General features: G+C 39.0%; 1 protein-coding gene across 9 annotated transcripts in view; it reads right to left on the reverse strand.

The window, feature by feature from the left end:
- Positions 1–27,242, reverse strand: part of GTF2I (general transcription factor IIi) — a 75,881-nt gene that overhangs the window by 26,435 nt on the left and 22,204 nt on the right. For 8 of the 9 annotated variants that reach the window (XR_013958097.1, XM_080630324.1, XM_080630322.1 and 5 more), the window contains exons 4-13: positions 21,774–21,908; positions 21,170–21,353; positions 20,948–20,976; positions 19,747–19,795; positions 19,010–19,053; positions 17,182–17,259; positions 10,347–10,406; positions 9,526–9,582; positions 7,325–7,387; positions 5,498–5,599 (exon numbers count right to left, since the gene is read on the reverse strand). Coding sequence is in view for 8 of the 9 variants with exons in the window: in XM_080630324.1 (XP_080486450.1) it covers positions 5,498–5,599; positions 7,325–7,387; positions 9,526–9,582; positions 10,347–10,406; positions 17,182–17,259; positions 19,010–19,053; positions 19,747–19,795; positions 20,948–20,976; positions 21,170–21,353; positions 21,774–21,908 (801 nt within the window). In the remaining variant the exon portion in view is untranslated. The remainder of the gene's footprint in view (positions 1–5,497; positions 5,600–7,324; positions 7,388–9,525; positions 9,583–10,346; positions 10,407–17,181; positions 17,260–19,009; positions 19,054–19,746; positions 19,796–20,947; positions 20,977–21,169; positions 21,354–21,773; positions 21,909–27,242) is intronic. The other variant, XM_080630321.1, reaches the window with a different exon arrangement.

Below are 27,242 nucleotides of genomic sequence, written 5' to 3' on the forward strand. Positions count from 1 at the left end.
AGTATAGAATAAAATCTTTAATTCCTAAATCTGTGCAGATGTTAGATCAAGTCTAAAAAACCCCCACAAACCAGGCTAAAATAACTTCCAAGAAAGGTTTCTCCTTGAGAGCTCCGTCAGCAGCTCTCCCTACCACTGGGGTAAAGTCAGCCTGCAGCTGGTGTTGATAATTATCTAAATCTGGGTGCTGAAAAGCCCAATTACTGAAGCTTGATAAAGCTTAGAGACAGTACACAGAGTTGTTTTAGCATAAATACGTACAACTATCTGGGTCAGGAGGCATCGTGCAATCCTCTACCTTAATCCAGTATTTCTAAGTCCTGATGCTGCAAAACATCCCCATAAATCCTATTTCTGAAAGCAGATACAGGCTGCAAAACAGAAGCTATCCAAATCCAATCGTGTGTTCCACGGAAAGCTGGATTAAACAGCAGAATTTTAACATCTAATTTTCTGCCTGCAACAGAGAGCACATCTTTTCAGAGCCTTTTGTACTATCTCAATGCTTTTAGGAAAGTGCACAACTCTTTTGTAGACAGTACCAGATGCTGGCTGGCCTTTGAAGAATGAGTTAATAAGCAAGTGTACTTACACCTTATTTCTTACACCAAACACCTGAATCTAAGTAACTACAGAGGTTAAAAAAATGACACGATTCAAGCTGTTACACTTCCAGTTGTCAAAAAATTCTTATATCAGACAACACAGAGAATTGAATTTCAAGTCCGCATCGAAAGGGGTTTAAATATTCATTCTCAGACCAACACAGACAACTTTGGTTTTCATGTTTAAGCTTCTGTTTTTCTAACGTAATTTCATGGATATCATGAAACAGGACAGCATGCTTCAGATGTGGGCAAGAATAAGACCTTGGTTAGAGGGGAAAGGGTGTTTTGGCATACTGTCTTGCATTCACACATAAACTCTTCATTCTAATCACTTGGCGTATCACCTACATCAATTAACCTGTTTATATTTTGAAATAGCATCCTTGTGGATAAATCTACATAATTGCTTCTGCCACCCTTTTTGCTGCTCTTCTGTAGTGCACAGCTTCTTAGATGATAAAAACAATTTGAGCTCAATATTCTCTATTCCTGTGTCATTTCAACCTTGTGATATTTCCCTCTTAGACCTCAGATGTACAGCCAGAAGTTCCGGTTGCAGTACAACCTCTGACAGTGTTTTCTGTTGACCAATGGATTTGAACATGGATTAGCATCAGCTTTACCAGTAAGAGTCTGGAAAATATGAGTCGGAATTTAGTGGCCTAAAGGGGAAACCCTGCTTTCCTCACCAGAGTTGGTGAACACACATGGCCAGCTGTGGGTCAAGGGTTTTGAAGGGCACTTGTGAAATGCTAGACTGTAACCCAAAGCAAACTGTCTCAAACTTGAGATACCTTCAGTTCATCAAACTCCAGGGCAAACTCAGCAAACCATCTCCTCTCCCTTTCCATCAGGCACTGGAACAGGCAGCCCAGGGCAGTGGTGGAGTCACCGTCCCTGGAAGTGTTCACAAACCATGTAGATGAGGCCCTCAGTGCCATGGGTTAGTGGTGGCCTTGGCAGTGCTGGGGGAACGGTTGGACTCAATGATCTTAAAGGTCTTTTCCAACCTGGCTGATTCTGTGATTCTATGAAATGTCAGCCTGGTTTTCATCAGAGGGAGCACTGCCAAAAGCATGTCATACCATATTACAAAGCAACCATATAAAAGTATATAAATAATATTGTTCTGAATAGCTGTTGCTGCAGTTTTAGGAGAAGCTGCTCCCACACAGCCTGGTCTCCCTCTGCTTGTTAGCATGCTCACAAGTGTTCCTACATGAGCCATTAAGTTGTCAAGGCTTCATTTTTCTCAATTACCAAACCCCACAATCACTGGCCAAATATTCCATGTGGCTCTTTTCAAGCTACTACTTCCATGCTGCTCTCCCTCTAATGGCAACACTACAGGGATTAAAAATCAAATACATCACAACACAGGCATGTTTATTTGGAATGTTGAATACAGAGAAAAATGCTATTAAAAAAAATCATAAACTGAATCACATTTTGATCAGCACACTAGTCTGGGGGTTTTTTTTGCTACTTGTGTATTTCATGAGTAAATTGTCAAGGTAGACTATATTTCAATATTCAGAGGGGTTATCAGGTAACTGGCATAATTTTGATCAGATTGTCAGCATTATTAACTCCTTGGATTCGGACCCATTACTGTAAAGACATTCTTTTGTCACACACTTTGTGTTCACATAGCAAAGTTGAAGACCTACCCAAAGCTAAGCTGATATTCTCTTTTGGTAATCACTCTCTGCAAAGGAGTTCAGTTTTCCCACAGGCACCAAGATAACTGGTGGCTTCCTTTGATTACTATATATACACCTTCTGATACATGGGAACACCATCCCAATTAAATAACAATCCTGAAAACTTCCCCAGGCTGTCCACAGTCTCTTCAACTTGCCCCGTTCTGTATTCCCTGGGGACATGCTCCTGATAACATTCACTACTGTACGGACAACTTGTACAGCACACATGAAAAGATGCTCAGGTACTAAGCACATTCCTATTACCATTAATACGCCACACAGTACTCTGTGGGGAAACAAAATGGAAAACACACAGCAACATGCTGCAGCTGGCAAAACCTGTGTTCAATGGTGTGTCAAAATGGGGAAAAACTATGCACACTTTCCATCACTGTCACAGTGAGACAACAGCTAAGGGGACTTTTTTTCCACTAAAATGGTATTGCACAACAGGTTGGGTGGAGAAGTGATCAGAGCAGCCCTATGGAAAAGGACTTGGGGGTGTTGGTCAATGAGAAACTGAACATGACTTCAGTGTGTACTCGCAGCCCAGAAACCACCCGTGTGCTGGGCTGCATCAAAAGCAGTGTGACCAGCAGGTCAAAGGAGGTGATCCTGCCCCTCCATTCTGCTTTCATGAGACCTCACTTGGAGTATTGTGTGCAGTTCTGGTGTCCTCAACGTAAGAAGGACATGGAGCTACTCGAGCAAGTCCAGAGGAAGCCATGAGGATGATCGAGAGCTGGAGCACTTCGTGTACAAAGACAGGCTGAGAAAGTTGGGGCTGTTCAGCCTGGAGAAGAGAAGGCTGCGTGGAGACCTCAGAGCAGCTTCAGGTAGCTGAAGGGGGCAACAAAGATGCTGGAGAGGGACTCTTCATCAGGGACTGGAGTGATAGGGGTGTAGGGGTAACAGGTTCAAACTTAAACAGGGGAAGGTCAGGTTAGATATAAGGAAGAAGTTCTTTACTGTGAGGGTGGTGAGGCACTGGCACACGTTGCCCAAGGAAGTGGTGAATGCTCCATCCCTGGCAGAGTTCAAGGCCAGGTTGGACAGAGCCTTGGGCAACATGATCTAGGGTGATGTGTCCCTGCCCATGGCAGGGGGGTTGGAACTAGATAATCTTAAGGCCCTTTCCAACCCAAGCCATTCTATGATTCTAAGATTCTACAACTGCAAGACACAACAAAGCTTCTGAGTTTTCAATAGCATGTCTAAGAAAGCAAAAACCATTGCAGGAAGAGATTTTTACTGACAAAGTCAGTTCCTTCCAGCAAAGATATTTTTAACCTTAAATAGTTGGTTCAGAAAGATTTTGGAAAAAAGATTATGAATTTCTATCAAGCATTTCACCAGACACGTTTCATTCTTCCCCTGGGTTACAATAATTTAGTTTTCCACTTTGTTCTCCTGTTTCCACAAAACAAAGAGCACTGCACATTTTTCAGTTTCTCAGACCATGTGGGGTACCTGATCTCTGACTCAATCAAGACATACAGGAAGTGTGTCCAACTCAAAGCTATTGAACATCTGGATCTCATCAACGTTATGTAAATACTGCAAGTCCTTATCAGATGAGATAGATTTATATCTCAAGCATCTTTACCTTCCTTTTTAGTCTTCTGGGTGCATGCGCCTTTGTCATTTTACAGCTATTCATGATAGAATTAAACACCTTCTTTCTCCTGTCCAATTATCCAGTACTAGACTTCATTAGACAAAGGTGTGGGGTCTTATGAAATGTCCAAACAGCAACACTGCAACTACCAACAGATGCTCTTTTTTACTTTACAGTAAATGAAGTTTGTTTCTCCATAGCTTCTCAAATTCATTTTGTTTTAACCAGAACTTGCAACACCACTATGAAACACCACTTTCTGTAGGTGAACTTCAACAGTGATGAAGGGCAATAACCTCAATACAATTTAGGAAGCCCAGGACGTCTGAAAATCCTGGGAGCTACAAACAACTGTGATCTGACAACACAGCAGGTGGCTAAGAACAAATTTGTCCTGGAAAAAAGCCCAGAGAGATTATCTACCACATGAATTCCGAAGGAATAGGGAGCAGGTAAGTTGTGAGATGTTCTTTAACTAGAGCCTTAACACTGCAAGCTCAACTCAAATTTTTATCATCTCAATAATTACCTTTGCCCTCCACATCTCTTTGCTCTCCACTGTTTATTCCCTTCAAGCTGGCCTGCCAAGCTTAGATGCTGTTTTCTACTAAGGGAAAAGAGTCTTGCAAAAGCTTCTGCAGTATTAACTGCTCTATCTTCTCTACTATTGCCATTATGTTTTCCTGACCCAACCAAAACTGGCTAATGCTACACGTGGAATTGCCTATTACTAGTAATGATCTTTAGAGAATAGAGCTCTGAACAATGTTTTGTTCATTTCCAGTGGAATTAGTGTGAAATAATATGTTTCACACAAAACAGATGTCAGAAAAGGTTCCATGGGGACTTTTTCAATTGAAGTCAAATCCCAGCATTCCTAATAAACATCTCAAACACTGTGCCAAAGGACATATCCTTGATTGTGCAGAACCTTGCAGAAGTACATAGATTCATGGGCTACCTGCCCAGAAACCAAACCAAACAAAGAAACAAGGGAGAAGTATACATTGCAGCAAATCCCATAGGAATTGTCTTTAACCAGAATAACTACAGTGTGTGGATGCACTTCTGCAGTGAGAACTTTGCAAAAGCTATCATGAAAGAACACTACCAGAAAGACTCCAACTTTGTGCGTCCACAGGCATCAAAGCAGGCTACTCACCATATCAGTCATTTGGTTACCTTCCCAAATCTGGCTCCCTCAGCACATCTTGTTCACAGCATGTATTAAAGAGCAGCTAGACAGGTTCCTGACTTCTGGTATGTCTCGATTCAGTGCACTAGTGAATTCAGTTTTATCTTTTTGTCCAAAATATCAGCGAACAAAACCACTTCTTTTTATTTTATTAAATTACTTGCAGTACCTATTTAGATGGCTACTTTGAATAATGAGAAACAACAGAGAGAGCCTGGGATGATGATGATACTGCTGCAATACATCTGCAAAGAGCCCTGGGGTCTTAAATGAGTATTGACACTGATGTGTCTCACTTCTGCAGTATGAAATTGTTTAATACCTTCTTATAAAATAAAAGAGACAAAGTAATCTTTAATTCTTATCTTACCAAAATTGAACTCTTTCACTTTTCTTCTCACAATATTGCCAGCCTCATTAGGTGACTCAGTGTTCTTTGGTCTCTTGTTAGGGGGCACGTAGTCATCATCATCTTAAAGAAACATAAAAATATCTTTGCTTTAATGTCCAGAGAACTCACGTGCAAGGTTGGAACTGCTTTGAATTTCGGAGTTCTAATGCAAGTATTGAACTGTACTTTATCAGGGCATCAACTTTGCAATGAATTACTCATCTGGTTCATTTTAGAAAGCTATTGGCCTGAGTAGGAACAACTTGATTAAGAGAACCAGCGCAAAGCATGGAATAGCAAAAAGCAAAGCTGCTTCTGTACATCCCAGGGAAGATAATATGGTGTTCTGAAACACCACTGGACATCCTGTGATCATAAAATGACTACACAACAGCAAAAGACATCAGGAAATAAAGTATGCAGACATAGACTACATTTTTTTACCTAGTTGGAAGTATCCTTCCATTAATAAGTCTTGACAGTAGCCAAGTTTTATCTTGAAGAGCTCAAATATGTTCAAACTGGTTTCAAACCAATGTAAAAAACCGACTGAGATAACTGAAATTTATATTTAACACATCAGCCCTACCTCAATCACATACAGACAGAGGGGGGGGAAACTGCAAACCCCAGGTATTTTTCAGTGAGCTGCTGCTTAGCCAGTCACTTCCCAATCCAAAACATGATCTTCCCTATCAGTTAATGAGTTTTTAAGACTGTCCAATTACCAATACCTGCAACCTTAGAGAAAGGAAATGGTTAAAGCAGATAAAGAAAATTAATTTCACATATAGAATAACATCTGCCTGGGTCATAGGGTATAGTTTGCTTAGAACAAGTAATATTACATATTGACATCTCTCGCACCTATGCAGTTGTATCATATTCTGTTATTATTATATCATATTCCTCTCAGAGCATTTTTACTTTTGTGATAAAAGCCTTTACATACACACAGCAGCTAATGACTGTTCTCTTATCACCTTTTCTGTTGAGAGTAAAATAATTAAAGAACTATTTTACTGCTGGATTATAAAAAGGTGAAAGTAATGCCAAAGTGTCAACTTTGTCCTAAAATGCATTGCCTAATTTCTAAATTGCTAATTTGTTGGTCTTAATCTTACCCATTCCAGAAGCAAGCATTGCAAAAGCCAATCTCCGAAGTGTTTTAAAGCAGTTATAGGACATGTAATTCACAAGCACAAGAAATACAGCTGACTTTTAACCAACATCCTAGCATGAAAACAACATGGGTGCTGGTTAGTGGCTTTAGTGCCATTTAGATGAGAAAGTAAGGATGAGGTAGGAAGGACAAAGGTTTTTATCTTATATTTATCGATATAGACAAATAAATTGAAGCTTCACTTATACCACTTGTAATACCATTTCTAGTTTGGTAACAATTCTTCCTAGAAGCTAATGTTAATCGGAAATTTTGCATAACTACAGTGTGCTTATAAAGCAACATGTTCTTCAGAATGGATGTTCTAACATCTTTTTAAAATCTAAATTAATGGATGTTAAATAATGAGTATTCTTCACTACCAGTGCTTGAAATGTACATGCAAGATGCAAATCTCTGTCACGCATTTCAAAACCAGCCCAGTAAGTCCAGTATGCTTCAGTATATTGTGGTTTTATAAAACTTCTGGACTGGATATGTTTACCAAGCATTGCACGATCCAAACTGCAGTCAACACTGGCACATAATCCTGGTCGTATGTGCCAAGTAATGCAGGCATTTTAGAACATTTTTTGGACATAAAAGTGCTCAACAGACTGAAATCAATGAACTGGAGAACTAACCTTCAATGGTGACCTCGACCTCAGGATTCTCACTTGGTTCTGAAGGGATGTGCTGGGAGGAATCTAAAGGGGGGAAAAACCAGGACCACTGAGTGATGGACACAGAAAAGATTTTTAACCAAACCCTCCGTGATTTTGTATTTAAACTAGCACTTGTCAAAGAAGACCCTGGCATTCACAACGTGCAACAAAAACAGGAGCAAAGACATTCTACCACAAGCTTTTAAGCAATTCTAGACAAGGGTAAGGATGTGGAGATTATACTTGCTAAATTGCAAGTGCAGCACTGCAGAGTTGGTGTTAATGACAGTAGGAAATTCCTTATTCTTGGCTTAATAGGATTAATACAATTATAGATGTTTTTCTCTTTGTTATCAAGGATTACTGAAAATATAAACAAAGGCTGCATAGCCAACAGATGATATATTTCTTTACCATTTATACTAATGGGAAGTTGTTTCACTGTAATGATTTCCATAACAGGCTGCAAGGCCAACAGTGAAAAATCAGAGGGAAATTCATAATCACAATGTGTTCATTGGGGCGGTCTGCACTAACATAAATAGGATTAGCCCTATCAATGTTCTATGGGAGAAACAGCAATTTGCACTTAACAGTAGTGAAGTTCGGAAAAAATGAAGCTAACTGTGTCAGAAACTATTTCACAACTAAGTAGCAGTGTATGAAGGTATCCGTTTCAATTATCCTAGCAGAGTGATGCTGTGCTTGTGCATTTTGATGAATTTATTCTTTCATATCTCTGTAAGCTGAAGTATGATATCACTTTGGGAGCCAGCCTGAAGGAATCTCTGTTTCAAAGGCTCTTCACATGATGTTGTGTATACTAGAGATTCAGCAGTCTACTGAGACACCTTAACTGGAGTATATTTGCACTATGTCTAATGTATCACCTAGCTCGTGGAAAACACAGCATGATGTTTTGATCTAACTCAGAGTGAGTGCAGGGTGGATAACTAGCAAATCAGAAGCACAACAAAAGGAAAGAATTAGGAGGCAACGGTCTTTTAGTAGATATGAATGGAAAGTATGGTCATAAAAATGACTATCACATCAACTGATTACTTGGAACAATTTTTGAGAGCATCAGAAAAGTATAAAAAAAAATTGAAGAAATACAACTTCTGGAAATCCAGAAACAGCCACGAAGACTGGCAAATGACAATTTCTATGAAATTGTCCATCTAGACCAGTAACAAATCCCTTAGCAACAGTCATAATTAAGAGAAACGTGTCAATATATCAAAGCAGACAGCAACAAAGTTCTGGAAGAAAACTCTCAGCTGGGACATTTCTTCTGAAGTCATACTAACCCAACTGGTTTAAACACTAAAGTGAGGTGTTTGGTTTTGAAACTTTTTCATGAATACTAACCTTCATGAACTACAGGCTTATTCTATTCAGCAAAACCAGTGCAACTTTCAGCACATCTCTTACAGAAACTTGCAAAGAAAAAAGGATTTGAGAAAGGGGCGCATAACAAAACTATATTCTGGCACTCAATCTGTAGCTGTAAAGTTCTATGTAGTCAAAATCAAAGCAAAGTCAGAGTCTCGGCCATTTTGTAGGACACTTCCCTTTCCTCAGGCTCTCTTCACAGCCAGGCATAAAGCTCATGGCATTACACTTAGAAAAATAAAGTTCCGAGCTTATTTTTTCTCAAATAAGTAGAGTTCAGCAAGAGCAAAGAACTTTATTCTTCTTTATCAAGAGAAATGCTTTTAAATCTCATGTAATGGTACCCTTAACTATGGTGATATTTACCTTCAAAGCGAAACTAATGGGATTTGCAAGAATAAGTATTGCTGCTAGCATAACTTGGCCTTAAATACTCATGACTCAGGTTTGGAAGTCAGGTGCTTAGAATGAAACTAACTGCAGAATGATGTCCTTTCAACATCACGTCAAAACACTAAATGCTGGGTGACAAGCACCTCACAATTTATGATTTAAAAGCATGAGAAATCCCATCACAACTTGTCTATAATAAGCTGCACAGCAGCATGATTTGGGAGATTAAAAGCAAAACAAAACAAAAAAACCCAAAGCCAACCTTGTGGAAATGGGGAAAGAGAACACTTGGAGATGTACAACTTTAAGGTGCTATCTTTTCAAATATTTCTGTAAAAACCCATCCAATGATGTTAATTTATTCTCATGAAAAAACATTTTGCATCTCTAACCTTCTACTGGTATTTCCACATCTGTTCCTTCTCTGCAATCGGAACCCCGGTGGCTTCCTTTAGACAAATACAAAGTACAAAACATGCCATAATAAAAATAGAAAAGGAACTTTTAACATCAACTACTGAAAGTAAGGATTTTCATAAGCAAAAAATCCAGGACTATAATGTCCACGTAAATAAAATACAGAAGGTTCAATTTCTGAATCTTAAAACTTTTTAAGAGCAGGAGCACTCTGACTTCATAAAGACATTCATGGGTTGAAATACAAATCAGTATTTTCCAGCGTTTGCAAATGGGCAAACAGGTATTTTTAATGCAAACTGTAAGAAGCTAAAATAAATGTACCATTTGGGGGCAAATTTATTTAAGCTACTATTCAGATCCAGTAAGGAACTCCTTCCACTAAACACAGACTTTCCATGTACTTTTCTTCTGCATGTGCATGTTCACCTCACACACAGCTGAATGAAATGATCAAGTTGTAGTCATAATACATAAGCAGAGGTTTATTAAACTTTATAATCAATTATGAAACAGGCTGAATTTCTTGATAAACATATTCCACACAAATTACTAGTATTTTAGAGTGATCAACCTGATGTTTCTTTTCCAATTTAAAAAGGAAACACATGAGATTCCCTTTCTGTATGTGTCTCTACTGGGACACCTGAAAATTAAGGCAATGTGATTTTCCTTTCTGTTGAAGTTCCAATACCCCAACTCTTACTTTAAATAAAGGAAGGAGAACCCTGAAAAGTGAAACTCACACATTCGATTTCCAACACAGATGTGAGAAAAATACAAGTAAAAGATCTACCTGTATAACTTTTTGCAAGAACATTTTTTTCATCCTTCTCTGATGTTTCCGAAGGGCCTGCTTGGGAACAAAGAGAACATCTCACATCAAACACACTTTGCCAGTCCATAGAGGAATTCGCCAAGTAACACTGAATATATCACGTACTTGTTTCATACTTTCTGTAATGTTGAACTTTGGAAAGACTGTGTGAAATACTGAAAGTCTATAATTCCTTACTTACACAGTTCAACAAAATAAGCATCTTGAGGAGGTAATTGCAGGGGTGTGCATTGCTTGACTACTGAACAGTCAGAGACTCATGCAGCACAGCAGGTTTTAAAATATTTTGGTGTTAATAAACTTATTTAGAACATGAAATATTGATGGTTCTGCCCTTTTCCAATGATTTTTAATCAGCTAAATCTTTATCCTGTTTGTTAAAATTTGAACTCCTAGGGAGTTCTTTTTGACTCTAAAATTTCTACCTACATTAGACAGACAAATTCAGAGAGATTAAAATCATTTCAGACACTTCATGGTTGTTTGCTTTTCATCACAGCAGCTCTTTTGAAGGCTATATACCAACTGCTTTAAAGAGGCTGCTGCAGAAAGCAGCACACAAACACCACTTAAAAGATTAAATTAACACCCCTAAAATCCTACTGCTTAATGCTGCAGTGCTCCTGAAGTTACACTGAAAGAGTGAATTGCTTACAGCACAAATGGCTTCACACTGAGCAGGAGATCATTCAAAACCATAAAAATAGCACAGGTATATACAACTAACCTGCATGTGGCACACGGGAATGTCGTATTACGACTAGGTGGAACTGAAGGATTTGGACAAGTTGTTTGCTGTAAATCAAATCACTTCTGTGCTCATTTGCAAAAGTAACCTGCAGAAGATCATATAGCTCCCCAGGAATTACAGCTCTTCATAGGTAGATTTGTAAGTGTATCAGCAATGAATATGAATAGCTTCACAATAGGAAAGCTACTGTTAACTAATAAGGCAAGTGAAATATTTTAAAATCTATTTCATATGCACAGTAACCAAGAAAATACTGTCACAATTAGCCTTCATAAGCATTTCAACCAACTGAAACCATATACAATATTACAAGTTATTCAAGAATAATTAATATTTAGGGATTAAAGAAAATCATGACTATTAGATGGTTACAAAATACTGGTTTGAGATAGTCCTGCCTAATTTGCTCAGATTTTCAAAGGGATTTTGAATTAACAGGATTTCAAGCGAGCAACCTATACAAAGATCTCTGTTTTCCATTCATTTCTTTCAGTAAGTGCTGCTTTAATCTGCTTCTGCCCCTTTCTCCTTGCTGGGGGGTGCTTGGATTTTTGTCCTATCTGCCTGTTCAGTTCAGGGAAGCTCCCTGATTTGGTTCAAAACATTGCTCCAGGAAGAGCGGTACTGGCACAAACCATAGTCCAAAGATGGGGAAAAGCAGGAGGAGGAAAAGGAGCAGGTCAGAAGGCAGAGGCAATGGTGCTGCTCTAGACCACATGAGAAGAAATTCTCATCCAAATAGTGTGACCTGCAATAGTTATGAGCATGTGGGAATAGAACAGAACATACCTGTGTGTGCTGGAAAATATCCCTGTGGAGTCAGTTTGCTTTAATTTAAATAAACATGTTCAATGCATGCAGCCAGCTGGGTATGTCATTTCCTAGGAACTCTTCTGAACATGCAATTACTATAGTTCATAACACACTGACACACAGAAACATGCATCCCATTATAAGCACATATTTTTATCTTTGTTCCTTAATTCAGAAATCCTGTCAGGGTTGGTTTACCTACATATTCTTAGGTATTCTCTATATTGCATTATCGTCATGCCTCACACATGCTGTGACACAAATAAAGGAAAAATAGGAGTCTTTGACACATTCAAACTTAAAAGATTTCTCTAGTTAAGGATTACTAGGTTAAGTAATTTCTCCAGTTAAGTTACTAGGCTTGCAGCCCTTGGGATTAAGCACAGAGGATTCAACCCCTTCATCTTTAACGACAATAAAACTACAGTACATATAGTAAATCCATCCGATTTTTTTCAAAGTGATCCACGTGAATTATTTGATGAAACTTGAAGCTTTTTTTTTTCATGTCATGAAGCTTTGACAGAGGAAAAACCAGTACGAAAAAATTGTTTCAGCAATTAAATAGCGTAAATGAATATATTCTGCTACCTTCATTTAGTAAAGACTAGAAAATTCAATTTAAAAGAACTCTGATATTCCTTCCAGTGGGAGATATTGACAAAAGCAGATGCATTTCCACTTCACTGCATTCATGCACGTAACAGGCAGATACACATACATCACATAATTAAGAAAAGCAAAAACCAATTACAGTGGTAACCAGATCAAAAGAAGCTCCAGCTAGGAATAGAAGTATGAGGAAGTCACAAAAAAAAAAAAGAAAAATAAAACCCTTAAGAAAAAAGAACTTAATTCCACTGTAGTAGGCAGAATGGACAAAAAGGTGGGAGATTTAACTACTAAAACCACAGGACACACTAGAAGTAAAATCTTGCAGTATGGTTACATCTTTTGAACTGAAGTTTGAACTTAAGATCCCTAGGCAGAGCTAAGCAATATCCCCTTGTATCAGTAAAAGCACTCAGTACACTCCTGCTAACAGACAACTTCACCACACAACACAGACACCGAGAAATTCTGTAACACTCACACTAAAACTTGGCCATTCATCAGCAGATAAGTACCCAACAGACCACTGCACCTAAATCATGCAGCTGGGCTGGGATTCTGCACTGCAGTGAAACCTTTGTAAGGGCAGTTACTGCCAGAAATCATAAACTTCTGAACAGCCTGTTACAAACACGTCATTTTTCACATTCTAACAACTCCTTTAAAGAGCAGATGCCAGTCCCTTGACAGTGTCAGCTATTCCTTCTGCTTACCCACCACAAACCATTTACTTACACTGAGTTCAAATCTCGCAGCCTCACTTCCTAATGGATTACGTCCACACAGTCGTGCCCATGCCACTTGGCAGAAGGAATCTGGGTTTATCATCTCATGGATTAGCAATGCTCACTTCTTAGGTCTTTGTTTTTGGCTACACAGATGGTAACATTACAAACAATACGTAATTACCAGAATAATATCAGAACACCTTTAGGAAGCACAGCATTGTGCTTTCTTGTAATCTTGATATATTCTCTGGAATTTCTTGGTTTAAGATAGTATCTACATGCTGAGTTTTACACTATGGTGGTGAGAGGACTGCCAGCCTAGCTTTACAGTTTTAGACCCATTAAAATGCATATTACTTCTAGTATTCTGGGAGACCTCCAAAGGAGAAGTATTTTGTTGTTAAGAGACATACTAAAAGACATTCATGACTTTCAATGTTCCAGAGAGAGAATAAAAACACAGTTTACAGTCCCATTTTGGGCTTCTTTTCCCAGCAGAAGATATTTTCAATCTCATTTGGTTTTGGATGAATGTCCTAGATTTTAACTGCCTCACTAACATTTCCAGAAATTCCAAAACCAATTGCACTGTTCAACCAAATGGTGTCTTAAAGAGATGTTAGGCAGTTTTTAACTCACTTCTAAGTTTGTAAGCTAAATCAGTCAGTTGATTAGACTGGTTTATAAGCTGAAGCAGCCAATTCACAGGACACACTGCTCACAGCCTTTTCCTTCCGCTTCCTCTTCTCTTGGATTTAACTTCAAGGCATCAGTGGTAACTGAAGACTTGCATCCAAAAAACTCACAGGATAACATGTCTCTTTCAGGACATGTTTGGTCCTTAGTCAGCATATAACTCCATTCTACTTGGGCTGTCTCCAAAAAGCCTTTACTCTGTGCTGATGAAGAGGACTGAAGGTGGCACATATCCCCAAGACATTTTCTTAATGTATTCCTGCTACACTGTAAATTGGGAGCGGGTGGGGGAAAGAAATAAATATAGCTCTTAATTCTATTCTTTTAATTGATTCAGGGCTGTTCTCATTCTGGCACTGGTATTTTGACCTCATTTTTTTCCCATTAAAACTCTTCAGGATAGCCTAGGTCTTATAGGCAGCCTTTTAATAAGAAGCCAAAATTCATGTCTGTAACTTTACAATACATTTATGCATCAGCTGAACAGCCCCCTGACTGCAAGGAAGCTGGTAGAGAAGCTAGGAGGATTTATAGGCATGAGGATGCACTTGCATTAACCAGTACAGAACACATGCCCTGTATTGGCTTTAGGATCAGGCCTTGCACACACCCAGCTGGTCTGGAGCTCTGGCAGAACACATGAATGCTATACCTCTGCAACAGCCATGGAAACAGATCTATTCCTACAGCATAGTAATATGCTTAATCTAAAAGTACATACCACAGTTCAAGGTCTAAATCACATTTCAAAACCTAATCTAAGAAACAGCATTTTAACTAACGTTTCTTTTCATAAAAGCCGTAACTGGTACTTACAGATAAGGTATACGCAGGAGTATTAACTGTGATAGCTGGAATGCTCCAGTATGCATTATTTAGTCCTGCAGATCTTTGCTCAGTCCTTTTCCTGTAGTTAACAGTCAAAATCTGGGCCTTCCTTCCAGAACAGGCTGTCTTTGGTGTCAGACAAAGCATTTAACACTGCAGTGACCTTCACAATTACCCAGGATACTGGAAAAAAACACCCACTGCCACTACTAGCGGTAGTGCCCACTAGCGCAAAGCTGCCCTGATACTCTGTCAGAACACCCACGTGAAGTTTTTGATGGCTAAAGTCCCTACTTCTCAGTCTTATTGTGTACTGCTAAAACATTTCTAAATTTAGTAATTCAGTATTAACTCATGGTGACATCTGAATGGTGCAACCTACCACAAGGTAATAAGAGCTTAAAAGAACGTCCACCTACAGGTATAATTTCCCCTCTTTGATTAACAGGAGAATTCTGTGTGCCACCCAGGTAGAGAGTACTTTGGTCAGCATTTCAGGCTTGTGAGAGGAAGCAAAAGCTCAGAGAAGAACAGTAACTGTGAAATTTCATCAGTAGATCATTTTCTCCTGGAAGCCCCAAGCAGATCGCTGCTCTCTAACAGTTGTTTCTTCTCATAAATTGGTAAGCTTTTGCTGGAGGGTGTTTTTAGTAAGAACTATGACCCTACCATTTTCTTTATTTTGTAGCACATCTCTACAAAGGCAATGCCTGGGCAGACCTGCATCATTCCCAAGGATAACTGTACTTTTCTAAGGTTCACTTCTCTGCACAGCACCATCGTGCACACACAAACCCCTCTATGCTCTTGAATTTATAGCAGACAGCCTGTAGCTTGAATCTGAGTGGTAGCAACTTGAAGAAATGAAGGGGAAGCTGCTTTACTCCAGGGAAGGTAGCTTGACTTGACAACGTCTCTTTTTAGCTCACAGCACCCCATCGCTTCTATCAACATACTCATTTTTGTCTCATTTTTAAATGCACGTTTGGAGGACTACACTGAGAGGAGAAAGGGAGGAGTTATTAAGAGAGCACCATTTTATCTCAAAGATATACATACTACTTTTCACCAATCAGAAGATTTAGGGTTCTGCAAAGCCAAGAAAAATCTGCCTTCCCTCCCAAATTTAAGGGGAGACTCTTTTCAAATAGCATTGGATTACACTGTGGGCTACTGGCCAAATTCATTGGTTTTATGCATGAAATGGAAAGCCACAAGGGGCCAAAAAGCAAAAAGATGACAAGACCTGGCTTCGGAAGGAACAATGTTTAGGCTGTCTCCAAAAACATATCTATTTTTGTTACCTTATATCATGCCTGTAAACACCCCCATCCTCTGAGCCTCAACAAGAAGAAAAGATAATCTTAATGCCATTCACCTTCTGTTTCTGAACTTGAGTGGTAGCATTTTGCTGTGCTGTATGAAGATCTCCCTGAACAGTGCTCGTACACTACTTGAGATGTGCCAGTACAAGAATACTGATTCTACAGTCCTGTAGTTAGCTATCAAAGCACATTAGAAAATAGTTTCAAGAATCTTTGTGCCTAAACACGTGCAAAAATGTTATCTCAATAATGCAGAATATTACAAAACGAAAGGATGTGCAGTTTTGCACTTCACTGCTGAACATGCAGCTATCCTTCAGAGGTGCGTGGCAGCTTGCCTTTGTTCTTTTGCACTGCTTAATTAACCTATTGACAACTGCAAATAGGCTGAAATAATAAACTTAGGGTTCTAGTTATTTTATATTGTCATTTATAATCATGACTTCTTAATTATTGTTCATGTCAACCTACAGAGATAACTATTTCTTTTCCCACTCCTACTTGAGGTTACCGTGCAGTATTAACTGGATATGTAGAGATGAAGAAAAGCAACTAAGAGACACCTTAAAGCATACACAGAGCCCCCAGTCATGAGCCTCATGAATGTTGTTATGCTTCACCCAGATAAATAAACCTTTCAATAATTTTAACACATATTGGTCATCCCATTCAAGAAGACTGATAAATACACTATGAAAGCTAGTGAACTAAATACAAGATTCAATCAGTGCTCTACACAGCATTGTTATTATGGTTTATTTCCTATTTAAAGAGGTCACTGAAAAACCACAAGCAGTTGAAAAGACTCTTGAAACTTCTTCGTCAGAGCAAGCACACACATATGGATATGCTCTTATACTTCAGCTCTTTTGGTATTCTTCAGAATAACTTAAATGATAGCCAGCATGGAAATGTTGTATCCTGACAAAATAACTGCACATTTAATGACCAAGCATAAATAAAAAGAGGCACAGAGAGAGCAATACTTAAGTAGCCAACATTTTCATGAGATAAACACATATGAAAGCTAGTATCGTTACCTGGAATATTATATTGATAATAACCAGGATCATCTGGTTCCTCCTTCACTGTTACTGTTGACATTTCCAGAGAAATTCCTGTAGAAGCAACAAAGGAATCAAATATGGAAACTAATAATAACCAGATTCTTAAAAACCGAACAAAACACCCACCAAGATCCTAGCTGGTCTCTATTCAAAAAAAGAAAAGAAAAATAAAGATCAGGTGCTGAGACACCAAACAACTGTTGAGCTAAAACAATGGTGACAAAGTGACCTGCTGGTTTATTATGTTTCAGTTTGGTCACTGTCAAAGGGATTCAGGATTAAATGCTTCACTACAAAGTAGGCATCCTTGCAAATGCTATCTCTGATCAGATATATTTTATCACTTGTGCTAACAGTACTTGCAGACCTAACTCCTGCTCACTCCTTGGCACAGTCAAGTTGGGATACATCCTGCATCAAACTGTGCTGCTGATGGAGCAACACCAAAAGTGCTCAACTGCTCTTGGCTTCCTTCAAGTGAAACATCCCCTCCATAAGCCTTCACATTCAACATTCCCTAAAATGCTTTTAAAACATTCCAACAAAAGGAGAATTACTTAAAATGCCTGGAAAGCAGCACCGGAAGGAGTCTGGGACTGCCTTGACAAAAGGCTCAAGTTAACTCTTGGTGTATGTTGAGCATGTTAACCACGAAGGGTTCCCAAACCACAAGTTTAAAGTTGTGAAGCACAAAGAAGCAAAGAAATGGACTAAATATAAAAACTTCATTCTTATACAAAACACTGAGCAGTGTGGCCTGACCCAACAAAAGGAAAAGTCACCAGCTTATCTTAAAGCACACCTGTGTCTCATTGGCTTTAATGGGATTATTCGCACCCTTACCTCAAAGCAGACACTTAAGCATTGACTGACTGGATGACAGTGCCTGCAGGATCTATGATTCCATGATCATGTCTTACCTGCAGGAAACTTAGGAATGCTTGGGCTTTTCTTAAGAATAACTAACCTGGTTTGCTATCTCTTATTTATTTGTTCATTTCCCCTTTAGCTAGAAAAAGGAAATTCTGTAAAATTCAACATTTTAGTAATATTAACAACTAAACCAAGTTTATCTCCCCATTAAGGACACAGTAATCTTGAATTAGAACAAAATAAAACCTGTTATTTCCTTCTTCTCCACTTAAAACTAAACTATTTACAAAGATAAATTGGTTTACTCCACAAAATTTTACAGATCTCCCCCTTCTAGAAATGGAAACATCTGGCCAAGGCTCAATACTTGATAAAACTCCAACCGAAAAGCGGACAATTTTAAGGAAAGAAAAGTTTTTCCTTCTCACAAACGATGGCTCTTTACTGCTTTTTTCTTAAAGCTCCCTATATTTGCTTAACTTAGAATCACAGAATAGTTAGGGTTGGAAAGGACCTTAAGATCATCCAGTTCCAACCCCCCTGCCATGGGCAGGGACACCCCACGCTAAACCATGCCACTCAAGGCCTCATCCAACCTGGCCTTGAACACCGCCAGGGATGGAGCATTCACAACCTCCCTGGGCAACCCATTCCAGTGCCTCACCACCCTCACAGTAAAGAATTTCTTCCTTAGATCCAATCTAAACTTCCCCTGTTTCAGTTTGAACCCGTTACCTCTTGTCCTGTCACTACAGTCCCTGATGAAGAGTCCCTCCCTAGCATCCTTGTAGGCCCCCTTCAGATACTGGAAGGCTGCTATGAGGTCTCCATGCAGCCTTCTCTTCTCCAGGCTGAACAGCCCCAACTTCAGCCTTCTGAACAGAAACTGACCATTTTTTGGAAAATAAGGGCAAATTGTTGGACATACCTGAGTCCTCGTTTGGTTCCATCTTCACTTTAACAGGAGTACAACTAAAAAATACACAAAGCAAGCACACTGACATTCTAAAAACCTTCTGGGAAGTTCCTCAAGCTTTACAGGCTGTTAAGTAAAATCAATCTCCCAGTATTTTTTTGTTCCAACTAGGAACACAAAAGTAAGAAATCCTGCATTTTGGCTTATCTGATTTATCTCAAGGGAATTTCCAGGAATGTCCTACCCCTGCATTTCTGGGACACATACGATATTCAAAGCACATCTACCATTGAATGAGAAGCAAACTCAGCAGCAGAGCAAACTGATCCCTGTTTTCACATTAACCAATTTTTGATTTATTTCAGACATAATCTCCTCATTTACTAACAAAAAAAATATTTTACAGTTTTTCTTTTACTGAGGAAGAGGAAGGAAGCAACATTACATCTGTTCCCCATTGCTGCCATAGCATAAAACATGACAAACTTATCCCTCACTGACAGACTGTGAATTAAGAACACTCACTGGGCTAATTAAACCAAAGGGAAACTTTGCCATCTGTTTAATTTGTAACAGTTTCCCCACAAATAATGGTCAAAAGAAAGAGAAAATTCAGATTCATGCTTTTTATAACCCCAGGCAAGCAGAAGCTATCCAAAGGTCAGCTGGACAGAAAAAGCATATTAAGAGAAAGAAACTGTATGAAAATACATAGCTGATACAAACAACCTCCATGATTTTAAATTCACCTTCCACCTGGAGGTATAATTGATTGTGAAGGATCTGTCATAGCAGCTCCTGAAAGTTAAAAGACAATCTTTGAATTTCCTGCACTCCATTTACCTTAAATACAAATTGAAAATGTAACACTGATTTCATGAAGTGAAAACCTGTTTACACTTCACAAGTGTATGTGCTTCTTTTCTGTAGTCACAGATATGAGGGAAGGATCTCGTTAAACTGCTCTATTAATCTATAAAGCAACACCAATGTAAAGTCACTTCAAATGTACATTTCATCATGCTTTTCCCTGCTCTTCATGATGGCAGGTGAAAATTTGGGGAAAAAAGGTAAACAAATCTTTCACCTAAACTGTGCTAAACCAGGTAGTTCAATAGAGATTTGGCATAGTCCTAAATTACAGCTAGACACAAACAGCTCATGCTTTTAGAAAGTCATTGAACCCACTGAAAACCTGTCCTGCATTTTTAACAGAAATATAACCAGAATCCCTGTGATTACCCACTCTCTGTTCTTTTTACTGGACACAGACAACACATATCTAACTTTACTAATGCAGCATCAACTTCAGCTTGTGTCTCCTGAGACAGTGAAACTCTTCTTTTTTGACTGCATTCCTATTGAGACTCCTTCATCCTCTTCATAAACACAAATTCTCACATGTACAAATTTCGCAAGTAAACAACATGATCCCATGAAAGGAACAGGGATTTCTTCTAAGCTAGAAGTGAATCTTTGTGTAATTTTAAAACACTCACTCTAGCTCAGTTTTTCTCATCTATAGAGGCTCTCACAGGAACTACACCACCTAGCCCACTTCAGAATATCAGATCAATGTTTAAAATGAGATATAAATGCCAAAAATCAGCTCTGTATAGGAACACAGAACACTGCAAAGTCTTGGCATCTTCTAAAAATGCAATACAGTCCTTCACCAGTTCACTTCTTTCCCTAGGATACTATCCAATCCACATTAAATTCAAATTCACTAAAAGAATGAAGAATGCAATAGAACAAAGTTTATCTCTAATTAAATGCTCCTGGCAAAACACATAAAGGAAAAGGTTATAGTTCCATAAGGAAGGCATCTCACATTCCAGGAATTTCTGCACAGCTTGCCACTTTATCCACACAACTAAATCTTATATCTATATTGCTATCTAACCTAAAATTCTGATTTCTGTTTAGTCTGAGTAAGTAGTAACTTACCTAGGTGTTTCTTTGGCTCTACGAAAGGCCTGTGTGGAAATACAGAAAGAAAACCCCATAGTTTTAGCAAAGACATCATGACTTACTCGGTAGTGTAACATTAATGAGAGAGCACTCCTGTTTAAGAGAAACAAGCTGCTACGTATTTCATTAAAAACTAAAATTAATTTGACTAAGTGCAAAACCAGAATGGACAGACTAGCACAAGATAGAGCAAATAACCTTTTAATGATAAATGAGATCCCTGACTTGTTTTCCAAAATCCATTTGAGGGTTGAAACATCATAATTCGCTGGATGTTTAAATGCAAGTCCTTCGGGCAGGCCCTGCACTACCACAGCAGACTGGTCCCTCTGAATTTTCTCATATGGCACAGGTACCATCGTTGACTTTCCTAAAGCTTTACCTAGAGAATGAAAATAAACAGAGATTGTTCTGAGGTCAAGAGTGTTCAAATTGGGAAAAGGATAAGACCCCCATAAAACTTCTTACTTGGGGAGGTCTGGAGCAAAAGCAACATGTAGATGCAAATCTCTACAGAAAACCAAGTACTGCTCACATTAACATGCACTGGAACCCACTATGACAGAGGCTTTCCTGAAAGGAAACTAAATGGGCCGTGCAATACCTTCACATCACACCCCACAAACCACATTGAGAAAACTATGCAATGTATTGGTATGTTTTAGAATCGGGTACTAAAAGTTACAATTACCACCTTAACAGCAGTGTAGTTGGAAGGCTAAGATCATGTAGTACTTTCCTCCCAGCTGGAAGAAAAGTTAGAAATCCAGGACGTCTGTTTAGAAGACTCTGAAACACTCACCATAGCAAAGGCAGAAAAAGTCCTCCACAGACTTCCTGAGAGCTTTCAGTTCCACAATATCCACTGGCAGTCTATTTATAGGCGGTATAGGCTTTGTTTCCTGCAGTTCTGCAGCCCCCTCCTCTTCTGTAACACCTGGCAGTTAGTTATAAAAATAAGACAAAAATAAAGTAAGTTATTAAACCTCCCAGTACCGAGTCCCTCTAGTTTAGAGTATAGACACTAGGGCAGGATCCCTGCCAAAAAAATCGTAAGAATTCACTTGTCTTAGAAGCAAATGCACTTATATCTGTACATGAACAATGAGTAAATTTAAGTTTACCCTAAAATTATTACATCCTCCTTACAGCCTTCAGAAATATCACCCTCTGAGGTGTAAGAATGATGAATTAAGAGACACATCCAAGCAGGGATTTTTTGGGGCACGAAGAGGTAGCAAACTATTAATTTCAGTATAAATAAAATGCAAAGCAGCCAAGAGAAGTAGGACTAACACAATCACCAGGGAAAAGGTTAAAATGCCTCCATAGAGGGCCCCATAGCTCTCCAGTGCTATCCATGATGCCTTATGCAGCATGTCATGTTACATCCTGGTCTGTTTATGCTGTACGTACTTAGCTGAGAAGGAATCTGCCTTGTCACAACAACTCCTACCTTTCAAAAGGCATTTCAAACACACATCTCATTAGTGAATAGGAGAAGTTGTAAACAAGACACCAGCACACAGAACAGAGAAGATTTTCAGCCCTAGACCTTGTTATAGTCTCTGAGCAAAAGTCATTGCCAAAAGAGTGATGGAATAACAACACTTTCAGTATTTAAAAGCAAACGGAAGTGATTGTTTCTGGTGGCAGCCTTCCTTTCTTACCACTCAGATCTTGCCAAGATTTACTGTGAATCACCCAGCAAAAATGGGGGAAAACAACAGACATCCTACATATGAAAGAAAAAGCATGGGAGATCTGTGTTCCTATGTGCAAGAGGATGATCGGTGGTGAAGCTGTGTCATGACTTCATCCTGAGCAGTCACAGCAGTACGGCTCAAACGCTGATTTGCACGGCCAGTATTGTCATTTTACACTAACACAAGAAAACAAACATCTGTTTAAACAACTGATCATAAATGAGTTGTGAAATGAGCTGAAACACCACTGCTTTTACTAAAGACATTTATAATCTTAAAAACTGGGATTTTTTTGCTTAAAAAAGAATCTCTCTCTCCCTCTACGAATCACATGTCTGCTTCCTGCACTGGAATCCCACCTCCACACAACATTCAGCTCTCCAGCTCTTCAGGCCTGACACTTTTGCTTCCTCTGCAACATGACAGGGCCTACCATAACAAAAACAATAGTGCAAAACTGGAATGCTATTATATACCTATAACACAGGTGCTTAATTAACGACAGCTTATAAAGTTTGCCTGCAGACTTGGGGATAAGAGACATCAGTTTCCATTCATAGCCACATGCAATGTTGCTTTTTGGGTGGGGATTTTTTCCACCTATGAGACTGATTCATTGAAAACGCCTTTACTGACTGTAGCTCCTCAAAAGTCTACCCACACTTTCTAAATATAAGCAAAACAAAAATGATGACACTGCTCACTTCCCATTAAAATGAGAACTAGACAAAAAGACATTGACATTTTCCTTCTTAACTCTTATCATTGGGTTTCACTACATGTCTTGAATCCATTTTTTTAAGCTCAAATCATGCATCTGCCTCCCTAATCTCTCCCACTTTTGACAGAATTTCTGACAAACAAGATTAAGTCTCAAACACAGTAAGATTTATGAGAGCTCTGCAAAACTGATCAGACCCAGCAGCCATTCATCTCCTGTGGCAGCCAGCATCAATGGACACATCTCCACTTGCTGGAGATTACAAACCTTACAGGCTCTGACCAAGTCCTTGCCACAAACTACTAGAGCACCCAGCAGGATTCAGGCTATATTTGGGAGGGAATGCCTGGGACATGTGCAATAAAACCTGTTGGGAAAGGGAGATGGGGGCTGTAGTTACAAGGTAAATAGCTTAGGAAGGGTAAGGAACGGTTATATCATAAAACAATTGCTTTCTACACAGCTGAGAGCATACTGCAGGATTAGTCCTGTTACACTGCAAAAGCTATTCCAGATTCAGCATTGTTAAAAATGACCCAGCTCCTAACAACAATCATCATTTTGCACTCAAGAGTCCATACATGATTCAGTGCCTCTTACCTTCTTGTACCAACCAGGTGTTTTGGTTATTCAGAACACCCTTCCCTCTTACCTGTCTTGATCAGCAGCAGACCGGGTCTGACAGCCCAGCCTACCACTTGGCTGCAAAAGGAATCTCCCAGCTACCACCATCCTTATAAAATGGATATACTATAAAATGAATAGGCTGCTTTAAAGTAAAAGCGCCCTCTTACAAAAATTCTTATGACTGAGCAAAAAAGGAAATACCTGAAATGATCAAATTTGGACTTGGCCATTTTTTCCTGTTTATGGTAGCAATTAGAGAGCTACACCCTGACCTCCAGATGGGTAGACAGTACAGCTTCCTGCTTTAAATAGATGCTGTTATGCTTATAAAATGATAAAAGGGTGTTACAGCTCAGCAGTGTTATACAACATGTATTCTAAAGCACGGCCTAAGTGCTATTTTGGCAGACTAAAATAGGCCATAAAGCACATCTGTGTTCACAAGACCCGACCCAGAGGTGAGAGGAATGCCGCTGCATGGAGGAGGCAGACAACTGACAAAATCAGCACTATCCGTGTGTCACCAAAGAGTAAGACACAAAAATCAAGCTTTAGCAGAGACACAGTTTACTTAAGTGAAATTTCCTCCAAAATGTCGCTTGAAGAGGAGATGCGACACAAACAACAACAGAGAAAAGCTGGTAGGATTCAGTATCTGAAGGTGATGGAGCTCAACACTCCTCTAGCAGAGCTGTCAGTGCCACTGTACATAAGGCATGTTAAAACAACAGGTTGCTAATCAGGTAGTTTGGCTTTTAACCCCCCAGGTGGAGAAAGCCACAAAGAGATTATAAGAGTATGAATATCACCCCTGCGCAGACACTCTGAGAGGCAACTTAAGGGCAACAATTACTTTGTGACACTACTCATGTACCTACATTTTACCATTTGTGCTTAAGGAAAATTACTCTGTGAAAATAACTATGAGCAATGAAAGAGGGAAAGTAAATGTGTGTGTAGCTAAAAGCTGTTTGCTTTGTTTTGCAATGCATCCACCAAGTTCATCTGTGAGCTTTTTAAGGCCATCCAGTTTTGCAGTTCAGGAAATTGGACAATAACCTCACATTAAAGAGAAATCATTTTAGGATTATCAAAGGATCACTTAAACCACAAGAAAAGCAAATCACCTGAGGCAGAAATTAGAAACCAGGGAATTTCAAACAGATCAGCTATCTACTGTAATTTTCTGTTTGTTTTCAACTCGGATGGGACGAGATGGGTGGTCTCCACCGAAATGTGCCTGAACTTACTAAGAAAGTTTTTTAAACTAGCTCTTAGCAGGATGGAAGCAAAGGAAGCACCCCTGAGGAAGGGAGGCACAAAGTGAGCTTCTAAAACACTTTAAAAATAGCCTGTGTCTAACTGTGTAACAGAGGTTTTGCAAATGAATCTTTCTTTTCATTTTGAGAACTTGGGAAAAGGAAGAACAATAGTACAAAAGCAAAGGATGAGTATAGCAGGCCACAAGGTAAAGCTAAAAGACATTTCCAAGCCTTTCATGAAGATCTAGGCTGTTAATGTGGGGTTCAGCTAACGAATACATATTTGAGAATACATATAAATACATACTATTCATATATATATATATATACACACATACGAATACATAATGAACACGTGAGAAATGCAACATGGGACAGCTCAAACCCTACATTATTTGCATTTCAAAAGGTCAGGCAGAAGAGGACTGGTAAGATGGACTGTATAAGTGAGCTCAAATGGAGACAGCAATGGCAAACAAAGAAGCAGCTCTTACAGCAAGACAGACAGGGATGATTGCTCTGGGTTTTAGGTTTATTACTTGTAACTGCAACTGCTGGGCAAGTGCTAGGAATGTTATCTTTGAACTAATTCCAATGCATGTGATTTATTAGGAATAAACTGATCACGTCTTCAAGGGTAGATGCTTTAACTCATAACTACATTCTGCAAATACAAAAATAGAAAGTGACTGAAATCAAAATGTTAAATCAAAAAAGCTTTTGGCAATGCCAAGAATGAACACACTTCAGGTACTTTATCAAGCAGTTACAACCACAACAGAAAACTCCCCCAAAAGCTAGAGGTGGGGCAGAAATAGGTGCAAAATATGAACTAGTGCTTCCAATAAACAGAGTACAGTGTAAATACTTTAAGAGACTGGGAAAGCAGAAGCCCAGAGTGCTGGGGGCAGTCACAATGTATGTAGCAAAGTGTCCTAGCTTTCTAGGAAGAACATCTGAAGCTTCATGCTTTTTATGAAATAAACAAAGATATCCCATAAACTTTAGCCATTAGAACACTCCAGGCATCTTTGTAGCATCCTTGGAGATAGGGAGCCCCAGAACCAACTCACAATGCAAGGTTTTACAGTGGCACAGGGGTCTGGGCCCAACTGCAGAAGACCAGTTTGCACAGAGGGCTGCAGAATAGGAAAGAAGATACACAAGAAGCCAGCAGTTGCCATGCCCACAACTCTCTCAAGCAAAAACGTTATAAAATTGTTACTTAATTAAGCCCAGGCAGAGCCAGCCAGGTTATCATTAACTGTTATCATCACTGAACAGGCACAATGCAACCTGACTCACAGAATGCATTCATGTGATCCCTTCCACTAGCAGACAGGCAAGGTCTTAACTCCCAAGTGACAGACACAGGAGTTAAGACCTTGTTAAACATCATGTTTGCCAGCATAATTAGTCTGAGAAAAGGTGATGGGCTATAGTCAATGTAGCCAGTAGCAGCCATCTCTTCTGGTCTATCAATATGGAGAAGTACAAGATATTCCAAGTCATCTGCACAAAAAGGGAGGTGAAAACTCAGGAACATAACTGAGAGCCACAGCTGAGCTAGTTCCCATAAAGGTGACTAGGAAGAGTCAGCAGATACTGAAACCGAATTTAGCAGAGGTTGTTTAGCAGAGGTTGTTTTAAAGAGGCCGCTCCCAAACAGCTGGAAGGAAATCTGGCATGAAAAAAGAGATCAAGAGTTACAGAGGTGTAAAACAGCTCTGGCTTGGCAACAGAAAACCATCCAGACAGTCACAGCTTTAAAAAGCAACTATTCCAACATCCTTTTTTCCTGCTACATTTCATTTAATGTATTTAAAATAGTATTAGTAAAATAATTTAATTTTTTTAATTATTTAAAATTTAAATTAGTAAATTTAAATTTTCAATTTAAATAGTAATTTAAAATATTTAATTTACTTAAATATTTAAATAATTAAAATAGTAAC

This window comes from Psittacula echo (assembly GCF_963264785.1).
Source record: "Psittacula echo genome assembly, chromosome: 15".
Taxonomy (NCBI): Eukaryota; Metazoa; Chordata; class Aves; order Psittaciformes; family Psittacidae; genus Psittacula; species Psittacula echo.